The 19505-nt window shown below is 38.9% G+C and overlaps 1 protein-coding gene across 2 annotated transcripts in view; it reads right to left on the reverse strand.

Annotated features, from left to right (window-relative positions):
- The window catches only part of crybg1a (crystallin beta-gamma domain containing 1a), a 95168-nt gene that overhangs the window by 11626 nt on the left and 64037 nt on the right, over nucleotides 1-19505 (reverse strand). For both annotated transcript variants that reach the window (XM_053237390.1, XM_034308060.2), the window contains 12 exons: nucleotides 17665-17804; nucleotides 15737-15863; nucleotides 15620-15655; nucleotides 11215-11384; nucleotides 10548-10674; nucleotides 10278-10423; nucleotides 7532-7658; nucleotides 6263-6292; nucleotides 5931-6043; nucleotides 4177-4309; nucleotides 3194-3333; nucleotides 671-794 (listed from right to left, as the gene is read on the reverse strand). In XM_053237390.1, coding sequence (XP_053093365.1) covers nucleotides 671-794; nucleotides 3194-3333; nucleotides 4177-4309; nucleotides 5931-6043; nucleotides 6263-6292; nucleotides 7532-7658; nucleotides 10278-10423; nucleotides 10548-10674; nucleotides 11215-11384; nucleotides 15620-15655; nucleotides 15737-15863; nucleotides 17665-17804 — 1413 coding nt within the window. The remainder of the gene's footprint in view (nucleotides 1-670; nucleotides 795-3193; nucleotides 3334-4176; nucleotides 4310-5930; nucleotides 6044-6262; nucleotides 6293-7531; nucleotides 7659-10277; nucleotides 10424-10547; nucleotides 10675-11214; nucleotides 11385-15619; nucleotides 15656-15736; nucleotides 15864-17664; nucleotides 17805-19505) is intronic.

Raw genomic sequence — 19505 nt, forward strand, 5'->3', positions numbered from 1 at the left:
CTCTTTTAGTACTGTAAATATCACAAAAAAAAAAGAGTATAAATGAAGAAGAAGTAGTGTGCAGGTTGGACAAACAGCAGTGGTTAGCGATTGGTCGATGGGAACAAGGATTTATCTCTAGGCAAGTTGCTAAAGCGGTTTAAAAAGTCGGCAAATCTACTGACAAGCATGTCGAAGTTGTTAAGAGTTGTGACGCTCGCTCTCGTGCAGCTCACTGTTTTATAACATGGCGACAAAAAGCAACATAATTAAATCCAAGCATTCTCAATAAACAATTCATTCGCCATGCAATGCAGTCTGTTAACAGGAAGCTCTGGTTGCTAAGCAACAGAACATGTGAAGATTATCGTATCCTATGGACAGAATGGCTGTAGTCTTTACAGTTTTAAATAAAGCTGTAATGAGTATGGTGGTGTGTGTAGGATTTCACGCCCGAAACTGTCGCTTTGTAATTCTATTTCTAAAACCAGATGAACAAGTCTTTAATTTAATCAGTATAATTATATTCCTCATAGTAATGAATGTAATTATTTAATGTGATAATACTATCATTTTAATTATAATTAATTAATCAGTTTGTGATCTTATCTGAGGTGGCTATAAGACAGTGTTACAGGTTTGGAGACTGTCACTTTCTTTTTCTTTCCATCTCATGTTCGTCGCTCTGTACCTGTATTAACGGACGCAGAGATCCGATCTGCTTCCAGCCGCTGAACTTCCTCCAGTCGCCGATTTCACTGGGCTGCAGTAAGAGCTGACGGCCGTGAAAGTTCTTCCCTTCATATAACACCCACCTGCAAACACACACACACACACACACACACACAAAAAAAAAACACTTTACTTCATACAGGACAATCATGTCTGTAAAGCTGAATCAATGGAATGTTGCATGATGCTAAACTCTAGCTGCTGAAATCACTGCTAGCACCAAGCTAGCTTCAGCATGTACACAAACCCACATATGACCACAAATCAGACGTCTTCCTGCTAAAAATAAAATTCCAAAGATTATCACTTGTGTATCAAATGCATCCTGCAGTCAGAATGAGCTGAAGAGCGATTTCAGTAAATCCAACACTTTATGATCGTAGCAGCATGATGAGTTTCAGTGACTGGATCAGGAGCTGTGAATATGTGGAACCAAAAAAACTTCAATCCCAGGAAGAGCAAAAAAGCGCAACACCACCATCCCTCACCCCTACTGGTGGACGCTACATCTCTCATCATTCACACAAAGAAGAGAGGCATTAGCACAGACATTAGCAAGCCTGAAACATCAGTGAATTTATAAAGCGATCTGGCCTTCCATCTGAGATGGAATTAAAACGGAGGAAATTAGTGTTTTAGGAAACTGAAAAAGACATTTAGGGGAAAATGTGAAGGAAAAAATGACTAACATTCAGTTTACTGACAAAAATTATCATCATTTTTCATCAACTACATCTAAATTAGGGCTGTAATGCAATGACACGACCTGTATCAGTGTCTACATCTGTTTAGTGTTCAGTGCTCCAAATATTCGTATCTGCATCTGGATTTAAATCCAAAGTGGGCGTGGCCTAAACTGGAAAAACTCCAGATGTCAAAACATCAGCAGTGTCAGCATGGTGTGTGAATTCTGGCTCAGTTCTACATCACTCCAGTTCATTATCGGTCTCAACTACAGATGTGTGCAGGTTTTTAAAATTTCTCTCACACAGTTATTATTTTGCTTTGTACTTTCCTGTAATATTTTAGCTGGTTCTATTTCCCAAATTATAAATAAGCAAGTAGGTGAATTTAAACTCCCATGACACTGACCAGGCAGTCAGTAAGGATGTTAATGAACACGGGGTTTGTACAAAACTAAACAAAACAAAAAAAAGCTTCATACTCATGGCCTTTACGCTCATGATAACTTTGCATGAAAGTATAAACCCCCCAGTCACGTGACTTTTTTGTTGCGCCCCCCAGGATCCCTGTCCTGGTCGGATCTCGTGCAAAAACACCACAGGGCTCCTCCGATTCTTACTCATATTTGGTTAGATCCCTAATCTGTACTAAAACTAACAACAACCAAATGATTGAAATACGACTAACGATTATCTGTTTTCATCAAAATTCAAATAGTTAAAAATGAAACCTACAACTGAGATAGGATTGAAACCAGATTGCTTTTATACCCATAAACTCAGCATCATGTGTGAACCTGCACAGCTCATTACCACGCCTCTGTTCCTGACTCAGGGTGTGAGCTTCACACACGAGCCAAATGAAGCCTAAATGTGGAAAAAAAAACTCCTGATCCGGTAAATCCAACAAGGAAGCAGCTTAATGATATATACGGTATGGTGCAAAAGTCTTTTGTACAAACATTGTTATAGATGTTTATTTTCTGACTTCTACATTACTGATTCAGGACAAAAACATTTTAGATTCCAAACATTAGTTTTCCAGCACAAAATGAAATGTTGCAGAAAAATGTTTGTATGTCAGTAAAGAAAGCAGCAGATTCCATAAGAGACACTTTTCAGATAAAAACATAATGAAGGCTGCTGGGTTTCGCTGCAGAAATAAGAAGCGAGTCGACAGTCAAAGTCTCCAGAAGAACTGTGGCTGCTTCTGCAAGATGCTCAGTAACACTTCCAGCTCATTTCCTTAGAAAACTGCACACACTGCACCTCAGATACTGCTTTATTTTTAAAAGCGAAGGCTCATCACACCAAATATTGACTTTGTTTCATTTATTACTGTTTGCTGCTCTTTACAGTATTTTTTAAATGTAGAAACATTTAGTTTCATTATTTTTGAAGGCGTCTTTGCTCTCCAGCATTTCTTTGCATGTGCCTAAGACTTTTACACACTACTGTACATATAAAACTATTTTAATTACAAGTTGAGCAAGTTTATAATGAAGTGTACAAGTTTTTAACGAATATTCACGAACATTTCAGTTCGCGTTTTTCCTAACAACCAGCACAACAAGTTTATTGTCTGATGTTTGCTCCGAGGCTTTTAATCACTTTAATTAATGTCTGATGTAGCCAGAAAGTTTAGCTACCAGTTTAACAATGTGCACACTCGCTAAAACATGTGCTGAACTCTGCACTCTGATTGGCTGTTGATTAATTTTCCAGAACAGCAGAACTTATATAAAGCGCAACCTCGTGTCGTTACATGAAGTGCTGCTGTGTGGATCAGAGTGACTCACATTCCTCCGTTCACCACCAGAGACTGGCTCCGCCCATCAATCCCGCTCAGCGATAGGTTGCAGGAGCTGTCCGTCAACACAACCTTCCGCCCCCTGAAGCACGGCTTACAGAACAGAGTGACGGAGGGAAGAGAAAACTCCTGCACACAGAGAGAGAGAGAGAGAGAGAGAGAGAGAGAGAGAGAGAGAGAGAGACTCATGGTCACGTGACTGAGGAGGAACAGTAGAAGCTTTATGACACAAAGAAGTGTTTATCTTTCCTCTTCCACTCCATCATTTTCTTGTCCTTCTCTTATTTCTCTCCCTCGCTCTCACTTTTTCCATGCTTCTTATTACTAACTCTACTTTTCATCCTTTTCTTCCCTCTTGAACAGCCCCCTCTCTCTCTCTCTCTCTCTCCCTCCATCACTTTCTCTCTCCCTCAAGCGCTCTCGTCATGCTTCTCTAATTACATGCCCTCTTTTGTCGTCTCTCTCTCTCTCTCTTAGTCATCCTAATTATGTGACCATATTTTGGCCATGTTCTCTCTCTTCTTATCTTTCCCTCTTCCAATCCTTTTCTTTCACTCACTATCACTCCTTCTACATCTCTCCCCCTTTTTCTCTGTCCATCTCTCACTTTTTTCTCTCTTTGACTCTCTCTCTTTCTGCCTCTTATTACTAACTCTAAATTTCATTCCTTTTCCTCCCTCTTCCCTTGCATGGCCTCTCTCTCTCTCTCCCTCAATTTCCCTCTACGTCTGCTGCTTTTCATCCTTTCGTCCGCCTAAATGCATGCCCCCTTTTGTAGTCTTTTGTTCATCTCTCTCTCCTTTACCCGCCCTCCATCGACTTGTTTACTCTCCCTCCTTTCCATTCTCCCTCAACTTTACTCTCTCCTGTCCTGTTTTTCCCTCTCTCCCTCTGTCTCTCCTGTCCTCTTTTCCTCTCTCTCCTGTCCTCTTTTCCCCTCTCTCTCTCTCTCTCTCTCTCTCTCTCACTCACATGGCCGATGGTGTGCAGTGATTGGATGGTGCAGTCAGTGGTGACTCCGCCCATCGCGGCAGTGTTACAGTAATCTCCTTCCTCCAGCACGTACATGTTCTCTGTGAACTGAGGCCCTTCAAACGCCACCCAGCTGTAACACACACACACACACACACAAACACACACACACACGGCTGTAATACACAAGCAGCTGTAATTCTCACACAACCAGTTGTAATGAACATAAACACACAAGCAGCCATAACACACAAACACAACCCAGCTGTAACATATGTACACACAATAAAACAAAAAAAAAAACACCCGTGTTGTTCACACAACAAGCTGTAACATACACCCGTACAGCAACACACACAGCTGTAAAACACGGACACACAACCAGCTATAATCCACGCAAACACACAAGCAGCTGTAACACACACACAACAAAACCAGCTGTAGCATGCTCTCACAAGCAGCTGTGACACACACACACACACAACCCGTTGAAACACACACAAACACAACCAACTATAGTACACAAACACACACACACACACACACACACACAACCAGCTGACACACACAGCTATAAAACAACCACACATGGGTGCTACACAAACACACACACAACCAGCTGAACCTTCTATAAAACAAGTTCCTGTTGTTACTTACGTTATAGCAGCTATAAGCAGTTTATAAATAAAAGCTATAAACTGAGATACCATAGCAACCACTTTGCAACACCTTAGTAACCACCTGTGATACCATAGCAACCCTGTAGGAACAACCTGGGATAAATCAGCAACCACGAAGCAGCACCCAAGAAACCACTTGAAATACTTTAGCGACTACCTAGTAAGAGCCTAGCAACCATATGAAATACCATAACAACGTAGCAACAGCCTAGCGACCAGCTGGAATACCACCACAACCACCTAGCAACACACTAGCAACCAGATGGGATACTCTAGCAACCACTTGGAAAATCATAGCAACCATCTAGCAACACCCTAGAAACCACCTGTGATACCACAGAAACCACCTAGCTACACTCTAGTAACCCTTCAAGTTACTATAACAACCCCCCAAAAACACTCTAGTAACCACCTGATATGACATAGCAACCATAGCATCCACCTGAAATACTATAGCAGCCACAAAATAACATCCCGGCAACCACCTGGAAAACCATAGTAACAACCTGGCAACTACTTGAGATAACACAGCAACCACCCATCAACACCTTAACAACCATCTGAAATACTATAGCAGCCACACAGTAACATCCTAGCAACCACCTGGAAAACCATAGCAACCATTTACAGCTGCGATACCATAGCAATGAAAAAAACGCACACCCAGCTGTAATGCTAACACAACCAGCTGTAATACACAAACAACCAGATATAACACAAAAAACATAACCAGGTGTCTTACATGCACAAACACAAAAACAGCTATAACACAAACACACAACCAGGTGAATTAGACATAAACACACAATCACCTGTAACACTAACACACAACCTGATATAATACACAAACACAACCAGCTGTAACACAAATTCACAACCAGTACTAACACACAAACAACCAGCTTTAACGCAACACACACTCATCTGTAACACAAACACACACACGACAACACATAATACATTTAATACACATAAATGCATCATTTTCACAGCAGCTTACAATGTATTAAAGCCTCGACCTGAAACACGCACAACCCTCCAACCTTTTTGGTTGTTTGTGTAAGATGTACACACCTTCCAGCGAGGACTTTACACGATCGAGGGCAGAATCCGGCCGGCAAGAACGGTGAACTCTCCTCCAGAACCACATCGTCACCGAGAAACCCGGGCTCCGAGAACAACTGCACCTGAAACGCACAACAAAACCAGAAAAACAACAACAACGTTATTTAGTATACTTTTTGTTACAATATATTGTATGATCATTTAGCCGCACATTTCTATTGGCTAGTAATCAAATATATGCAAATTTCTATTCTAGCTAGCTAATAGCTGCTTTAATTTCACTCCATTATACTGGAGTATGTGATATGAATTCTGTTACAGTTAAAATATTAAACTCTCACCTTAAACCTCGGCAGTCCAGCAGTCTGATCCTGCGTACAAACAAACAAACAAACAAACAAAAAATTATGCTAATCTTAAGTATACAATCTGAAATCAAACTCTTATACACACACAAGTCAAAACTCTCACATGTTCATTACAAACAGATGTAATATAAGGAATAAAACACTGCGTGTCGTGCTGTTATAGGAAAATAATCAACGATGGGGTGGTGTTCTGGGATAAATTAGCAACCACCCAGCAACACCCTATCAACCATCTGTAATACCATAGCAAGCACCTAGCAACACCCTAGCAGCCACTTGAAATACCTTAGCAACCACCTAGTAAGAGAATAGCAACCACCTTTGTTAACATAGCAACAACTTAGCAACACCCAAGCAACCACCTGAGATAAATTACCAACCACTTAGTAATACCCTAGCAACCACTCAAAATACCTTAGCAACCACATAGCAAGAACCTAGAAACCCCCTAGTAACCACCTGGAATACCATAGTAACCTCCTAGCAGCACCCTAATAACGGCATGAAATACCACAGCCACCACCTTGCAAACACCTTGTGTTAACACAGCAACCACATAGATACACCCTAGCAGCCAGTTGAAATACCTTAGCAACCACCTAGTAAGAGCCTAGCAACCACCTGTCTAAACAAGGCAACAACCTAGCAACACCCTATCAACCATCTAGCAACACCCAAGCAACCACCTGAGATAAATTACCAACCACTTAGTAATACCCTAGCAACCACTCAAAATACCTTAGCAACCATGCAGTAAGAGCCTAGCAACCACCTGTGTTAACATAGCAAGAACCTAGCAACACCCTAGTAACCAACCAGAATATCATAGTAAACTCCGAGCACAGTACACCACAGTAACCACATGAAATACTACAGCCACCACCTTTCAACCACGTGGGTTAACACAGCAACCACCTAGCAACACCCTGGCAACTTGCTGGGATACCACAGAAATCACCTAGCCACAACCTAGTAACCTACTGAATTACAATAGCAACCCCCTAGCAACCCCCATGATACCACAGCAACCACCTAGCAACACCCTAGAAACCCCCTATGATACTTCAGCAGCCACCTAGCAACACCTTAGCAACACCCTAGCAACTACTTGGGACAACAAAACCACATAACATCCTAGCAACACCTTAGCAACACCATAGCAACAGCTTAGCAATGCCCTAACAAGCCGTTAGCATTATTATTATTATTATTGTTGTTGTTGTTGTTGTGTGCGATTGTTACCAGAAACACGGGTTGAATGGAGGAGATCTTGTGATTGCGAGCTCCCCAATCCTCTGGACACGAGTAGAGCCCTTTCTCCAGCACGTACACCTCACCAGAGAACGCGGGGTTCTCAAACACCACCCATCTGTTCAGAGAGAAACACACGCGCACACACACGCGCACACACACGCGCACACACACGCGCACACACACGCGCACACACACGCGCACACACGCGCACGATACATCAGATTAGACACAAAGCAATCGAATTTCTTCCTATTTCAAATACACAATGATGTGGAACTTTAGAATCATCCTAAGAATATATCACACTGTTCCAGCCCCAACACACACACACACACACACACACACACACACTCACACTCACACACACACACACACACACACACACTCACACCACTTACATTAACAAAAAAATGACCTACATTATTATGTTTATTTTTGTCTGCAGCTCTGAATATTATTTCAAATGAAATCGCAGTGAACTGCTAATCACATCATAAAGCTGTATAAAGGTTAGAAGGACATAAGGAAGTGTTTCACTATGCAAACACTAAATGTGCAATTATCATCAAAGTGTGTGTGTGTGTGTGTGTGTGTGTGGAGTCTATAAAACTCAGGCAAACATTCAGTACTGCTTTATAAACATTTACATCATCAGTGGTCGTTTCTCTCAACCAATCAGCTCTAGCGCTGAGAACCAATCAGATGTTTGCTTTGAGTTTGTGATTGGACGCTGTGATTGTAAAACCCGCCCACTTTTTAAACAAAACGTGTAACGGCTGCCAAGTCAGATCCGCTCAGAGTGTGTGAACAGGGCGTGTGTGTTTGCGTTTGCATGAATGAAGGGGGATGTTGGCTAAACAGTGTGTGCGCATGTATGCGTGTGTGTGTGTGCGTGTGTTACACTCACACCCATTCACGTAACTGATCATCAGTACACACCTAGAAGAAACTGAAAACGTCACTACCACATCAGCTACCAGCTACCGCATCACTATTAATAACAGATATGAATATTTTAAAGGAATTATTTAGCACATACGAAGGCTAACGTAGCAACTAACGGAAGTCTGTGTCACACAAAATGTTTTGTGTGAAGATCTGAATAATAATAATAATAAAAAAATAATAATAATAATAATAATAATAATGAATCTACACTTACTGAATGTTATGAGGCGGCCATTTTGTGTAGAAACGTTGAAGTTATAGCGGAAATATTGATAAAGATGTACTATGAAATTAATTACATGCTCACAAGCTCAGACTATTACGGCTATTTTATTTTTAAATAAGTTTATTGAAAGATGAGGGTTTTAATAAATAAATAAATAAATAAATAATAGAACATTAATTAGAGATGGCAGGATCCCACTTTTTCTTTCCTGTTACTGATATCGTGATCATCAGCTGATATCGATACACATCCGATATTTATTTCTTTAAAACTATGAAGCTTTACAATCCTTTTTTTTTTTCCACACCTGAAACATGTTGCTTAACTATACAGGGTATATTCACTGCTAAATAGCTAACTGCTTGTTGTTGTTGTTGTTGTTGTTGTTGTTAAAGTTGTTGTGATCACGTGACCTACATTAACCTGCTTTACGCTGTCTGGCTACGAACAATTCTCTTATATTTCACGTGACATTTGTTACTGGATCAAACTGAATCAAATTCGTTCTTTTTTTCTCTGATACCTGATCCACCATTTTTATCTGGTATCGACCCGATACAGAGCCCGGGTTTCAGATCGGTGCCATCTCTACTATCAATATTAACCAGATAAAATATTAGGAGTGCAGGAGTGCAGGTCTGATTGGCCAGAAGGTGTTGATTAGTTTTCTATAACAGCGGCTCTGACAGTAGTGCAGCTGCAGATCACAGGTTTATATTGATGCACTCGTTCTAATACGTTATCGTTTCTATAGTAACAGGAAGGAATAAGAAGGAATAAAACACTTCATGATGTGCTGCTGTAGGAAAATAATCAACATCACGGTGGTCAGAGCAACTCTGCTTCATGACACCACCTTGATGTTGATTAGTTTCCTGTTTTTACACTTATCATTCTGTGAAGTCATTTTATCATATTGCTATGGAGAATAAAAAAAAGAAGTTATATAATGACTTCCTGAACTTTTACGAAGCTCTTCCTGTTTCTGCTCTCCACTTCCTGCACTTCCCAATAAAAAAACATCTTGGCCATAATGATAAACATGAGAGATTTATCGCTCTCCTGAACTGACGGAGAGAGAGAAAACATAATGAAAACCCGGCCCGGTGTTAATCTCTGCGCGTGGAAGCTGTAACGACTGGAGACGGTTCTGTTTCCACACTCGCATTCTTCAGCAGTCAGTCACACACGCCTCTGAGGCGATTAATCAAACCCTGACGCACGGAGCAAACCCGGCCGCGGACTCGGAGGACGCATTCTCAGACGGAGCTCATCTCACTGCACCTTCACATGACCTCACTGCAACCGCTGGATTAGCGTGTGTACCATAAAACACTGAAAACTGTCAATTTAAAATTCAAATAACACAACACCTAAAAAACATATCTATTAACCTGAGAGTGTGTTAAATCAGTGAGCGAAGTCCTGTTTTCACACACCACTGAGCTGTAGCATGGTGACCTCCTGCGTTTACAACACTCCGACTGTGTGTGTGTTTACTGTACAAAGGTTCATTCAAGGGTGTGTGTGTGTGTGTGGGGTGATCAGACAGACACTCACACTCCAGACAGGACTTCAGCAGACTGGGACTTGTTGCCGTACGCCGTCTCCTCCATGGCCATGACGGGGACGAGAAGGTCAGCGTTCAGACTCCTCTCACTGAAATCACACTCGCTGAACAGCTTCAGCTGAGGAGACACAAAGTCCTGCAAGATACACACACACACACACACACACACACACACACAGAGTTACTCCAGATTTTCCACTCACATACATAAATACATAAAAAAGCCTCACCTGATGGTGCTATGAGGGGGCGGGGCTTACCGACTGTATGGGGCGGAGTGAGCGCAGCGTGTCCCCGAGACCTCCCCAATCAGAGCAGTCGACATATTCACCCTCCTCCAACACGTACTGACGACCCTCGAACCCCGGGTCCGTGTAGCCCACCCACCTACACACACACACACACACACACACACACACACACACACACACACACACACACACACACCTGTATTCAGTACATAATCACAGTCACATGAGCAACACTGCAGTGATGTTAACACAATCCATAGAAATTCTGAAGTGTATTCTTAAAATAAATATACTGAAAACATTTCAAAAATATATGATATCATAATAAAACATTAAAAACATTTCTATAATAATAATTAATAATATTATAATTAGTAACAACTATGGAACTATATTATATAAATTACTGTACATATATTATTATATTAATAACAAATAAATACATATTACATTTATATTTTTACATATGCATATATACATACATACATACATACATATATATATATATATACGAAGAGGTTAATGCAGGTCACGTAACACAGGTAGAGATGTTAATTCATATAATCTTTACAATAATAAAAATGGTTAAATTGCAGATGTATTTATTTAACACATCCTCTAGTCCTTAGCAGAAATCCCATAATGCTTTGCAGCGGGTATATAAGGCTCCACTCACAGGCCGCTGAGGATCTTCAGAGAGCCGATCGCGGTCGGTTTCTTCTCCTGGACTTCGTTCTCCCCGCCACCGTTCTCCTTCTTCTCCTCGTCTTCCTCTGAGATGTCGTAAACATCCGTGTCGATTTCCACACAGGGGCCCTGGAACAGAGGCTCCTCATACACCACGGCCTGAGAGCAAAGAGAGAGAGAGAGAGAGAGAGAGAGAGAGAGAGAGGAAATCGCAAATAAATCAATAAATAAATATACAAAAATCAGACACATGATGAGCAAAATGAAAGTTCTCAAAAAAAGAGTGAAAGTGTAAGTATAAACATAAGCATAAGGAGTTAACAAGTACATGAATATAGGATAAAAGGAACTACATAAAAATAGAATAAAAAGTTAAAAATAAGAATAAAATAATTGAAATATTTTTCATATAATTAAATAAAAATAAAATAAAACTCTAAATACCAAAACAGAGGAAGTACTTCCATTTAAATGTGGAATTATAAAGAAATTTATGTCAAATCAATATACAAATGCACTGAACTAGCGAAGCTAACAGTGGTTGCTAACTTGCTAGCCACTCAAGCGAGCTTTGCTATGTTAGCAAATAAGACAGGATGTGTTGCTCAATAAGACAGGAACATCTGAAGGATCTGGATACTAAAGAACGGAACAGAGTTAATAATAAACACTTGTCTAGTCCGGCCCATGCGTGCCCAGAATGCTAGGAATTCTGGGAATTCGTCCTCTCCTAAAGTTTCTCCCCACGGCAACGCTGGAGTTGCAGCAATACTTCAAGTCTCGGACATGTTCTGCTCAAAAAGCGCAGGTCAGCAGTTTCACCTGCTTCACCAAGCAACGATCAGCATCAGGAGTCATGTCAGGGAGCTGATTCTTTTGAAGCACTTTATTTAATTCATTTGATTCAGCATTTAAAGAAAAGTCTGAGGCTACGCTGTCGCCCGCACGCTAACAGGTTTTAACCTGTCGTTATCGTTTTAATATTTGGAACTTATTTAAAAACTTTTTTTGTGATTTGCTGGTGTGTGTGAATCGATTAGCATGATTCATTCAAGAGTCATTTAGAAAGAACAGCATTGAATCACGCTGAAAAAGCTTGAAATGAATCAAACAAATTAGTGATATACGCAGGGAAAATAAAACTATTAACACTGAAATGGAAACCAACATTAAGAGATCAAAACATATAATAATAATAATAATAATAATAATAGTTCAAGAGCACATGTGCATATTTAATACATCCTCTAGTCATTAGCATAAAATATTTTCGTTTATAATTGAAGCATTACCAAATATTTTCATAATAAATAATGACTTATTATAACGAATATTAAATCTTAAAGCATAAAATGTTCAAAATGATTTCAGAACTATGAAAAGGTCATCACTATTGCAAATCCCTATTAAATTTAGTTATTAATTATTCATATTATTATTATTATTAATTTTAATAGTATTAGTTATACCAATAATTATCAAACATTTTTTCATAATTTTGTTACCTTTTTAACAATTTATTTAGCCAGAATAGAAAGGATTCATTAGTTAATGCTTTATAAACTACAAAATAATGAGAAAAACACTTTATTATTTAAAAACATCTGTCATACCAAAAGGACATTTTTCTACAAAACCGAGCAATTAACATAAAATTATTTTATATTATCTATATATTGACTGCGATGTCATGCAGTGAGGCGATGAACTGAACTTATAGTGAAAAAGTCTTTGGTCAAAACGGGAATTTATTTATTTATTTATTTGCATTCGCGCTCTGGCTGCTTTAAACACGTCTTTCACAATCGGAGCATGGATCATATCTCAGAGAGAAAGATACACTTTTATTACCAAACCATGACCTGTGCTTCCAGGAACATGGCGGTGTCGAGGCTGTCACACCGGTCGTAAATTACTCAATAATCTATTTTTCCAGCTCATTGCACTGGAACTGAATTATGCTGCATTCGTCTAAAGGTCCTAACTCAGAAATTTCCAACCTCCGACTAAGGAAAAAAAAAAAAAAAACATGGAAAACTCTCTCAACTCGGATTTCCTACGCTGGAACTCGTAGTTCTCCTCAACCCGAGTTCAGTAAGTGACGTCGAATCAAAATGGCCGCTCACAGCATCAGCAGTAAACACAGCAGCAGTTCTTACCTTTAAACGAGTTACACTGTATATTAGCTTTAGATCACTGATCTGACGAGGAAAATACACATCACCACAAACAGGAAGCTGGCTAGCTTGTTGCTAACGAAAGACTAAACTCAAGGCGTCTGTAGTTTTTTTTCCTACGTTGCAGCTCGAACACACAAAAGCCGAAACTGATGTTCTGACTCTCCGAGGTGAGTGGAATACAGCATCAGATCCAGACCCACGCTGAGCTCCATGCTGCTCGTGTCTTCATAGAGCCTTTAGAGTTTTTCAGTTATCTTTTTTATTTCATTATTAACTTCCTGTTTTGTTTTCTTTTGTCAGTAGTGCACTTGTTTAAGTTAAAGTTTCAGTAGAGATCTGAAGAATCTCTTTTAGCCTTAAAAGTATATATAAAAAAGTGTCACTGAGAAAAAAAAAAACAAAGAAGAGACTATTGAGAGAAGCCTAACTAACTAACTAACCAACCAACTAACATAATCCTCCTAACAATAATAATAATAATAATTATAATAATAATAATAATAATGTGCTTGAGCCTGCTTTAGCTAATAAATTTCCACCATCATTTCTTTTATTTTCTCTTTTCTTTGTTCTGCTGTAAGTAACACAAAGATGTTTCTGAATGCACACTTGTTCAAGCAAAGTACAAATCCTTTCACTTTTTATAAGATCTAAAGAATCTTATTCAGCTTTAAATGGTTTTAGAGCTTTAGAGCACACACACACACACACACACACACACAGAGTATAGGACATTATGGAGTTCTGCCAAAGAGTAACGCGACCAAGGCAAACAGTTTAACTAAGTGTCTGAGCATGCCCAGTTTAATCCTGCTATAGCACCTGGAAAAATACACACACACACACACACACACACACACACACACACACACACTCACTCTCCTGATTTTAGGGCTTGGGAGTTAAAGCATGCCACTTTCTCTACCGGGAAACTCCTCATTATTTTGCTGGTGTTGCAAAACAAAGGCAGTTTGTGGCGTGTCAAGATTTAATCAGGACAAATATCCTGAACGCGAGCCAACTATCTCACCAGGTTATAAATCTGACAAAATTCTGCCCAGATACAACCATCACCAACGACGGACACAGAATCAAACCCGCAGCGATGCAGTGACGCGAGCCGTGGCTCTGGGCTGCAGAATGTTTCAACCAAGAAATTGTATTTTAACATAAAAAAGCATTCTAACTGCAAAATTATATTCTAATGTATAAACGCATTGTAACCTAACATGTTAACGAAAAAAACATCAGAAAACATCTGACATAACAAATTATATCTAAAATAAAAAAATTCTAACATCAAAAAATTCTAATATAATAGAAACACTGCAGCAAAACTTTTTAATAAAAACATTCATCTAACATTAAAAAAATCTAAAAAATATTCTAACCTAAAATAACATCAAAAAATATTATTCTAAAAAAACACACATTGTGACTCAACATTCTAACGAGAAAAAAAATCTAAAATAAAAAAATTTTAATCTAAAAGAATTTCTAGACAAAAAAAGTTTTAACATCAAAAAACATTTTAACATCATAAAATCTAGGCTAAACTAAACATTTCATCAGTTTAAAAATTATGAATTTCTAACATAAAAACAATGTAATGTTCTAATAAAAGAAAAAAAAAACATTATAACATTAAAAAATATTCCTAAAACTCCAAAAACTCTAACATATTAAACAACATTAGAACTTTCTAACCTGGAAAACATTCTTAAAAAAAAAAAAAAAAAAAAAAATTCAATTCGATATTTATTACACCACAGCACTGTTGAATTCTCGAATCTGATTGGTCAGAAGTTGTTGATTAATTTTCTATAACAGCAGCTTCGACAGCATGGTGATGACGAAACAAAGTGTTTCTAGCTGCTATAACATAAGCGAGAACAACTCGTCTCATGGACGTTAAATGTAATGCGCCGCACTGCACTTCCTGTCACTGATTGTTTTCCTTTAATGGCGTGCTCCCTAGAGTTTTATTCCTTACTGCGTCGTGTTTATGTTTAGAGATCGGCAGAAGGAGGATTTAACTTCATTAGCTGGTTATTTAGCTAGCTTTATCTTTACTATAGCAACAAGTTCTGCTCAGCAAAACTGAATATCGTAACGCAGCGTAAACCAGGATGAGGGTTCAGGAAGTTGCTGTGACCAGAACGTTTAAATATCGCTCCATGTCTTTCTCTGGAATGAGGTGAAAAGTGAACTTACCCGGACTTCTTGGGGATTTTCCACTTTGATGCCGCCCTGAAATCCAGAAAGACACAAGATTAAGACATTCACGATGTTAGTCACTTTTAATTAAAACCAAAACCAATGAATCTGTACCATTTTGAGAGGACGTAAAGATCCAACGAAGGGATCGGGAAAACCCCACGACTCTGGACACGGATACTCTCCCACAGCCAGGACCGACACCAAGCCCTGGAAATCTGGATCACTGAAGACCAGCCAACTACACACACACATGTGCACACACGCACACACACACACACACGCACACACACAAATTAATAAATTCATACAGTCCAGAAGTCTGACTTTAAAAGCCTTAGTCAACTTTTAAGAATAAAATTGACAAAATGTAGGTTAAAAAATGTGATAATTATTATTTTAATCATTTAAAACGGACAGAATTTCCCTTCTGTGATTCCTGAAATCATTTTCCAGACGAAAAGATGATGACAGGAACGCACGTGGAAAACATTTTCAGCCCAAAAATATCTTTTTCCCATAAATATACAATTATACAAACACTTCTCATTAACAGTTGAACTGTCCCTTATAGTTTTATACACACACTATGTCACGCATATGTAGGTTTATGTTCAATCATTATACAAATTAAATATGAATGTATGAACGTATTTAGCAGGCACTCTGGACTAAACTGTGTGATGTTTTTCTATAAAAACAGGGGCGTGGCCACACAGGTCGCAGCGGCCACCCTGAAATAATCCTCGCCTCCCCAGTGACCACGCAGATTTAATAAATCACACAACTCATGGTGAATTAAAAATAAGCATTATAGCAGTTTAGTTGTAGGTATTCTGACCAGATATTCAAATCCAACAAATCCGATATTCTGCAAATTCAAGATACACTATATGACCAAAATTATGTGCACCCCTGACCGTCACACCCATATGTGCTTCTTCCCCAAACTGTTCCCACAACGTTGGAAGCACAAAACTGTAAAGAATGTCTTTGTGTGCTGTAACATTACAATTTCCTCCTCACTGGAACTGAGAGGCTCAAACCTGTTCCAGCATGACAATGCCCCTGTGCACAAAGCGAGCTTTGAAGACATGGTGTGTGAAGGTTGGAGTGGAAGAACTCGAGTGTCCTGCACAGAGCCCTGACCTCAACCCCACTGAACACCGTCTGAACCCCAGACCTCCTCGACATCCCAACATCAGCGCCTGATCTCACTAATGCTCTTGTAGCTGAATGAACACAAATCCCCACAGCCACGCTCCAACATCTAGTGGAAAGACTTCCCAGAAGAGTGGAGCTTATTATAACAGCAAACACAGGGGAATAAATCTGGAATGAGACGTTCAACAAGCAGTGTGATGGTCATTTCATGTCTTTCATTTTGAGAAACAGTGGCAGGCTCCAGGGCTTAAGAACACTGAAACATCTCCAGACAGCAAAGTTATTAGCTCCAGACACGCACTAGCAGGTCTGCAACATTCCAGAGAACCAGGAAACACAAGCATCCAACTGCCTCACTCTCTGCGCTGTCTGCCCAACTCTCTCTCTCTCTCTCTCTCTCTCTCTCTCATGATTACTTAAGCAGAACTACATGCAGAGTGTTTTTGTGCCAAAAACCGCTAGACTTCTGGACTCCAGACTCTTAGAAAACTCTTCGGAGAACCCTTAAAGGTTCTATGTAGAACTGTACAACAAAGTATTTTCCTATTAAAACAAGAACTCTTTTTAAAAATAACGCATAACTGCACCAAGAAGCCCGTAAAGAACCCTTTTTCTTTCTGAAAGCGTACTGTGTACAACTTCACAAAGCAGAATCTAATTGCCTGCAAACCAGCAACAGTCACATGCAGTGTGGCACTGCCAATGCTGAACGCTGGGCTCCACCCAAATCCTCTGCTCTCTCTCACACACACACACACACACACACACACACACACAGACACACACGCACACACACACACACGCACACACCAACTCTGCCAGCTTCCTGTGCACTAAACAAACTGCTGTAATCCGAGAGCAGGCCGAGAAACACTCACACTCCGGAGTGGACCTTGATGGATCCGGCGCTGTGTGGACGTCCGAACGAGCCGAGCTCGATGATGTCATCACAGAACGAGGACAGCCGGCCCATTCCCTCCGGTTCTGAGAAGATCTCGATCTTAGGCAGGCTGTAGTCCTGAGGGAGAAAACGCCAAGAAAAAAATCAATGTGAATATGCAATACATAACACACACAGAGCAAACGAAGAGTACACACATTGCACAGGCCACTGACAACAACCATCAGATTACCGTAATCTCTGGACTGAACTGTAAGATTACAGTATTATCTGGACTCCACTGTCTGATTATCTTCTGAATGATAGTGTCAGATTACTATACTTTCTGGACTAAACTCTGAGACTACCATACACACACACACACACACACACACACACACACACGCACGCACGCACGCACGCACGCACGCACGCAATGAATCAATGTAATAATCAATAAATCAATAAATATAATGAATAAATGTAAAATGAAACAACTAAATATTTTAAAATATTTTTTCATAATGTAAAGTAACAATGCAATTAAATATTAAATATTTTTATCATGTTAAATTTAAAATAAAACACAACGTAAAATAAAATCAAATAAAACTCCTGATTAAAAATTCAATAAAAATGAAATGTAAAATAATTTTGCATAATGTAAAATGAAAAAAAAAAAAATCAAATGCAAAATCCATTTTAAATAATGCGAATCATAAATTAAAACATAATGTAAAATAAAAACGCAATTAAACGTAAAATAATTTTCATTGCTTGCTTCCATACGGTAGCGTACTGTAGTGTAGTGTACAGTATAATGATAATAATTACTGCTTTACAGATCACAACATCTTTACTTTTTGAATATTAAGTATTAATAAACCCCAGTTTTTACTAACTAATAAAATAAAAATAGTTTTTGGTATCTGACTCAGACTTTTGGAAATTGTTTTGGCAGAAAATCAAACACGTATTTTGGTCGTATTTGGTGAAAGGGATTCTGTAAAGCTTTAACCACTAAACACCAAAACCATAAACACATCACAGAGGATTAAACCACTAAACGACGACACGCAGCCGATGCTCATACCGGCTAATACTGAGGCTCTGGAAAAAAATCCCCAAATCTTTTCCGGGATTTAATTACGTTGTTATGTTTCTCCACTGAAGGGCCGTTTCTCAAGCACAGGCTGTAAAGCAGCTCAAGCTAAAACCTCGCGAATTTCATAATAAAGTAATAAAATCCAGCTTCAGCAACATGGTATAAAAAAAAAAAAACACAGCCAGGAAAATGATTTAGTGCTACAGCTATTCAATAAATAAATAAATAAATAAATGAATAAATAAAAATAATCAAGAGCAAGAAATCGATTCCTAAATGGCTTTAGACGGAATTTCAAAAACAACGCAAAATTAAACACATAAAAACAACATACAATAAAGGTTAATAAATAATTTATCCATTATCCAATTTATTATTATTCATAAAGATTATTCATTATTATGTTTGTTTTTTTTAACAGTAATTATTTTTACTTCATATTAAATTTTTATTATGTCTTAATGCTTATGCTGGTTGGTCAGAAGGTGTTGATTAATTTCAATCAATTCAGTATTATGTTAATTTTGTATTATTAACGTCAAGAGAGAGGAAATGTACCTTTGCTGTACCTTAAGTGATAATAGGAACTTGATTCAAGGACGTTTCACAACATTTAATGTAACGATATTTGGATAAAAAGTATGATGCATCATTCTTTAATGAATAAAAAGTTGTTAGTGTTGGCAAACTGCTGTGGCAGAAGAGGAATAAAACACTTCGGGACATGCTGTTAC

Source organism: Pangasianodon hypophthalmus, chromosome 10 (assembly GCF_027358585.1).
Source record: "Pangasianodon hypophthalmus isolate fPanHyp1 chromosome 10, fPanHyp1.pri, whole genome shotgun sequence".
Classification (NCBI taxonomy): Eukaryota; Metazoa; Chordata; class Actinopteri; order Siluriformes; family Pangasiidae; genus Pangasianodon; species Pangasianodon hypophthalmus.